Source organism: Vipera berus (genome assembly GCF_964194415.1).
Source record: "Vipera berus genome assembly, chromosome: 3".
NCBI classification, from domain to species: Eukaryota; Metazoa; Chordata; class Lepidosauria; order Squamata; family Viperidae; genus Vipera; species Vipera berus.
In genome coordinates, this window is record NC_138204.1 from 108186301 (window position 1) to 108192300 (window position 6000).

The 6000-nt window shown below is 40.4% G+C and overlaps 1 protein-coding gene across 1 annotated transcript in view; it reads left to right on the top strand.

Annotated features, from left to right (window-relative positions):
- NMNAT2 (nicotinamide nucleotide adenylyltransferase 2) overlaps positions 1-5727 on the top strand; it is a 113267-nt gene extending 107540 nt beyond the window's left edge. The window contains exons 10-11 of the mRNA XM_081323238.1: positions 1108-1175; positions 5340-5727. Coding sequence (XP_081179364.1) covers positions 1108-1175; positions 5340-5442 — 171 coding nt within the window. The 3' untranslated portion in view covers positions 5443-5727. The remainder of the gene's footprint in view (positions 1-1107; positions 1176-5339) is intronic.
- The last annotated feature ends 273 nt before the right edge of the window (positions 5728-6000 follow it).

Here is a 6000-nt window from a genome sequence, read left to right on the forward strand (position 1 = left end):
AAACTCAACAATCGATTATTCCTTTAAACTTATCCATTCCTTGCCCCAAACTAAAAGGGCAGCCTGATAGTAAAGTTCCCACTTCGGCAGGCCAAGGCCCCCTCTTTCCTTAATTTCTTGCATCATTTTTTTTCCAATCCTGGGCCGTTTCCCCTGCCATACGAATCTAGAAACTACCCCCTCTAACTCTTTTAAAAATTTCATCGAAAGTTTAACCGGTGCTGTCTGGAAAAGAAAATTCCATTTTGGCAAAATATAAGATTTCACCGTGGCTACCCTTCCTAATAATGACAACTGTATCCTACCCCATTTTCCCAAGTCCATTTTTGTTTGTATCAGTAATTTAGAATAATTATCCTCCCTAATACTTGAACATCTTCCCGTCAACCAAATTCCTAAATATTTCACCTTCTTCACGATTTTAAACCCTGTAATGTCCTCTAACATCTGTTTACTTCTATTCGAAAGATTTTTCGTTAATATATTTGTCTTATCTTTATTTACTTGTAGACCGGCCACATTTCCAAATTCCTCAATCCTTTTTAGTAATTCCGTGCTGGATTCCAGAGGGTTTTCCAAAACAAAGACCATATCATCTGCAAACGCCTGCAGTTTATAAATTTGGTCTCTTATCTGAAGCCCGGTAATCTCATCTTTCCTTATTATTCTCAATAGGGGTTCTAAGGTTAAAATAAATAAAAGTGGGGAGAGACTTTTCCTTTTTTTCCTATTCTGCCAGATAGCTGAATACCACACTTTCAGAGATTTACAATTCATTGATTTTTTTTTTTAAAAAAAAAACTTCATTAAAAACAATAAGAGTACAATAAATACTAGGTTAGTTTAAAATAATTTGCAGTGAAAGATAACATCTAAATAAAAATATTCAACTCTTCCGCTCAAAATAACAATTCAATACAACTTCACTGTCCTTTTTTTAAAGATAGAGCTCAGAAACAATGGGGGAGGGGATGGCATTCTAAGGTAAGGATGCCATAACTGAAAAGCCCCTTCTATTGAGTTTACAAATCTTAAATGCTAATATCCTGCTTCAATGAGCATGTGGAAAGATACATGCTTATATCCCTGGCAATGTTTCCTCCACAGAACAATATCCTGATTGTGAAGGATGATGTGAATCACCCCATGGCTATTGTCAGTTCCACTAAAAGCAGGTAAGTGAGGGGAAGGTGACTTACTGGGGAGGGAACAAAATAGCAGCAAGATAATTGTTAAGAAATTTCCAAACTGGTTTGGTTGGAGAGGCAGCCATCTAGTCAAGGACACAGTATTTGATAATGTAGGTAGTTCTCAACTTACAGCCATTTGTTTAGTGACAAATAATAATAATAATAATAATAATAATAATAATAATAATAATAATAATAATAATAATAATAATAATAATAATAATAATAATAATAATAATAATAATAATTTGGAAGGGACCTTGGAGGTCATCTAGTCCAACCCCCTGCTAAGGCAGGAAACCCTATACCATTTCAGACAAATGGCTGGGCAGTCTCTTCTTAAAAACTTCCAGTGTTGGAGCATTCACCACTTCTGGAGGCAGGTTGTTCCACTGATTAATTGTTCTAACTGTCAGGAAATTTCTCCTTAGTTCTAGGTTGCTTCTCTCCTTGACTAGTTTCCATCCATTGCTTCTTGTCCTGCTCTCAGGTGCTCTGGAGAACAGCCTGGCTCCCTCTTCTTTGTGGCAGCCCCTGAGATATTGGAACACTGCTATCATGTCACCCCTCACCCTTCTCTTCATTAAACTACACATACCCAATTCCAGCAACCGTTCCCTATATGTTTTAGCCTCCAGTCCCCCAATCATTTTTGTTGCTCTTCTCTGTACTCTTTCTAGAGTCTCGGAATCTTTTTTACATCGTGGTGACCAAAACTGGATGCAGTATTCCAGGTGTGGCCTTACCAAGGCATTGTAAAGTGGTATTAGTACTTCACGTGATCTTGATTCTATCCCTCTGTTAATGCAGCCTAGCACTGTGTTGGCTTTTTGGCAGCTGCAGCACACTGCTGGCTCATATTTAAGTGATTGTCCACTAGGACTTCGAGATCCCTCTCACAGTTACTACTATCGAGCAAGGTACCACCTATACTATACCTGTGCATTTGATTTTTCCTGCCTAAATGCAGAACCTTACTTTTTTCACAATTGAATTTCATTTTGTTAGATAGTGCCCAGTGTTCGAGTCTGTCCAGATCCTCCTGTATCTTAAGCCTATCTTCTGGAGTATTGGCTATTCCTGCCAGCTTGGTGTCATCTGCAAATTTGATGAGTTCCCCATCTATCCCCTCATCCAAATCGTTGATGAAGATGTTGAAGAGCACTGGGCCCAGAACAGAGCCCTGGGGCACCCCACTACACACTTCCTTCCATGTAGATGCAGTTCCATTGAGGACCACACGCTGAGTACAGCCTGTCAGCCAGCTACGAATCCATCTGGTGGTGATGCTATCTAACCCACATTTTTCTATCTTATCAAGTAGTAGGTTGTGATCTACTTTATCAAATGCCTTACTGAAATTCAAGTAAATTATATCTACAGCATTCCTCTGGTCCACTAGTTTTGTCACTCGGTCAAAGAATGCAATAAGGTTTGTCTGGCACGATCTGTTTTTGACAAACCCATGTTGGCTTTTAGTGATAACTTTGTTCACATCAAGGTGTTCGCTGATTTGTTGTTTGATTATCTTTTCCAGAATCTTCCCAGGTATTGAGGTCAGGCTGATAGGTCTGTAGTTTCCTGGATCTATTTTTTCCCTTTTTTGAAGATGGGAACTACATCAGCTCTCTTCCAGTCCTCTGGTAGTTCCCCAGTGCTCCAGGATCTTTGAAAAATATAGTTCAGTGGTTCTGAGATCACGTCTGCCAGTTCCTTGAGAACTTTGGGGTGTAATCCATCTGGTCCTGGTGATTTGAACTCGTCTAGGCTGGACAGGTGCTCACGTACCATTTTCTTTCCTATCTTAACTTGCATTTCTATTCTGTTTTTTATGGCACTGGTTTTGGTAGGTTGGACTGTTTTTTCCCTTTGTGTAAAGACAGATGCAAAAAACAAGTTAAATAGTTCTGCTTTCTCCCTGTTGCTTGTCACTTTGTTGCCACTTTCCCCCACTAATGGACCAATCATTTCCTTAACTTTTTTCTTGTTTCTTATATGTTGAAAGAAGCTTTTTTTTGTTATTTTTGACTTTGGTTGCAAGCCTTAGTTCATTTTGAGCCTTAGCTTCCCTCACTTCACCTTTGCAAGCACGGGCTGTTTGCTGATATTCTGCCTTAGTTATGTGCCCCTCTTTCCACTTCTTATACTTGTCCTTTTTATCTTTCAGTTTATCAGAGAGTTCTTTATGCAGCCATGCTGGTTTCTTTTGAAAGCTGTTATTTTTTTTCTTTGTTGGTATTGTGCTAGACTGGGCCTTTATTATCTCACTTTTCAAAATTTCCCAAGCTTCTTGAGTTGTTTTCCCCTTTAGGATTCTCATCCATGGAATTCTTCCCAAGGTCTCTCTAAGTTTATTGAAATTAGCTCTTTTAAAGTCCAAGATTCTAGTTTGGCTGTATTCTATTGCTTGTGCTTCCATAATGTTGAATTCCAATATTGCATGATCACTTCCCCCCACATTTAACAACTGTCACAACATCCCTATGACCATGTGATCAAAATTCGAACGCTTGGCAGCTGGCATGTATTTATGACAATTGCACTGTCCAGAGGTCATGTAATCGCCATTTGCAACCCAACTGGCTTCCGACAAGCAGAGTCCATGGGGGAAGCCAGATTTGCTTATTGACTGCATGATTCCTTTAACAAGTGCAGTGATTCGGTTAACCACTGTGACAGAGAAGTTCATAAAGTTGGCTGCGACTCACTTAACACCTTCCTTGCTTAGCCATGGAAATTTGGCCCCAATTGTAGTCATAAGTCGAGGATTACCTTTATTTTTTTATTTATTTTAATTCCATTTATATCCCGCCCTTCTCCGAAGACTCAGGGTGGCTTACAAGCTTAGCAGTAGCCTTCATTCTATGTATATGCCTGCTTATTAGGGCTTTCACACACACCCCAAGCGGCATTATTACAAAGTCAGCTTATTGCCCCCAACAATCTGGGTCCTCATTTTACCTACCTCAGAAGGATGGAAGGCTGAGTCAACCTTGAGCCTGGTGCGATGCGAACCTGCACTAATTGCAGGCAGCTGGTGTTACTTAAGGAGGCATTAGCCCACTGCTCCACCAAGGCTCAGATAGACCTTTTTTTATTCCTCTATTATGTCAGATTCTGAAGTGGCCAACTGTTTCCTGTGTATACAGAATAAAATACAGGCACATGAACAGGCAAGAAAATTTAGGAGGTAACCCATAAATCCTGCCTGCTTATTGGAGCTACAGAGTTGTTTCCTCCAGTCCTTCACCTTTTTTGACTGTTGTGGAAACCCTAAATGTGGCAGGAAGTTTGTTATACAAAATAATGCCAGAGTTCTGATTATTGTTTTAAGGGCACTGTAGAGTTGAAAAGAAATAAATTGTGGAACCTGCAGCTGAGTTCATCCAGAATTTTAAAACTTTGTCATTTGGACTGGCAAAGGAGAGAACTTTTAATTAGTTTTAACTTGCTTATATTTCACTAAGACATCTACCCACATTTGTTGCATAAAGAGCAGGCAATTTAAATTCTCCCTGGGCTACTGTCTTCGGTTGGCATGAGGTTTGGGTTGGAAAAAAATTATATCCTGTATTCCATTTGCTACATTAATGGCTCTTTGCATAGATTATTTCTTAATTAGGTTAAGCAAAAATGTCTCTCCCTCCCCCCCTCAATGAGATATGTCACAAGGGTTAGGAAATACACTAGGATAGGGGTGGATCACTTGTAGCTCTAGATATACATGCAGCCTGATTCTCCTTTTTGGCAGGCCTTGGAGCATCTTCTGGCCATAATTACTAGAAGCTATGACACAATTTGTGGTGGGAAACTGATGAAAAGTGTACAGGAACTGACAGACTTGTCACAGATGATGCTCACTCTGCCCACATGTGTCATCTAGCCACCTCTCTTTGCAGTCCTCAATTCCCTTCTCCCAACAATGTTAAGTGAGGCTCTTTGCCATCAGTGAGCAATTCTCATTACTAGGACCATTTTTTGCCTCTGCTCTCCAATGGGTCTCTTGGAAAAGGGCCAGATAGCAAATTATGCAGGGGTTATGCAGGAAAAACCAAAGAAAGGTAGCCTGGACAATATGCCTGTCTGGTTTTAAAGTAACTTGATTCATGCTTTTCTCTTCCTTCTTCTTTCTCTGCCCATCCCTCACAGATTGGCCCTTCAGCATGGTGACGGGCACGTGGTGGATTACCTGAGTCAACCAGTCATTGATTACATCCTCAAGAGCCAGCTGTACCTGAATGCCTCCGGTTAAAGCTCTTGCTGGCATTGTGGCAAAGCTGCCATGTGGCGCCACCTTCCTATGATTGTTCATCACTGTTCTCTTTCTCACTCTTGTTTCTTTTTCAATGCCTCTTGCGTGCATCTGCCTGTTCCACTCAGTTCATTTTTTCCCCCAGCCCTGGGAATTGCTGCCTACAGCTAACAGCCAAGTACATATGCCATCAACCCTTCTTGCCTTGCAGTTAGGAGGGGAAAGAGTAAAGGATATCAGGCACTATTACTTAAAAGGGGGAAGATTTGGATTGCCCTTCATAGCATGCAACAAGGGAAACAACATTATCTACCTTTCCAGCATGGTTTGGGAAGCAGGATGATGGCTCTTCTGTTTCCCTTCCTCTCTTCCCCTGTTGGCTAAATAAATCTCAGTGGGGCTTTTTATTTTTACTGCTTCTCATTTGCTTTCTCTACCCCCCAACCTAAATTGGCTTTTTTATATAATTGCCATCTTTATGGTGACAATGAGATGGCAAGCTTATAAAAAACTAAACGCCCACCAGATATTTTAGGACATTAATAGAAGAATTTAGCA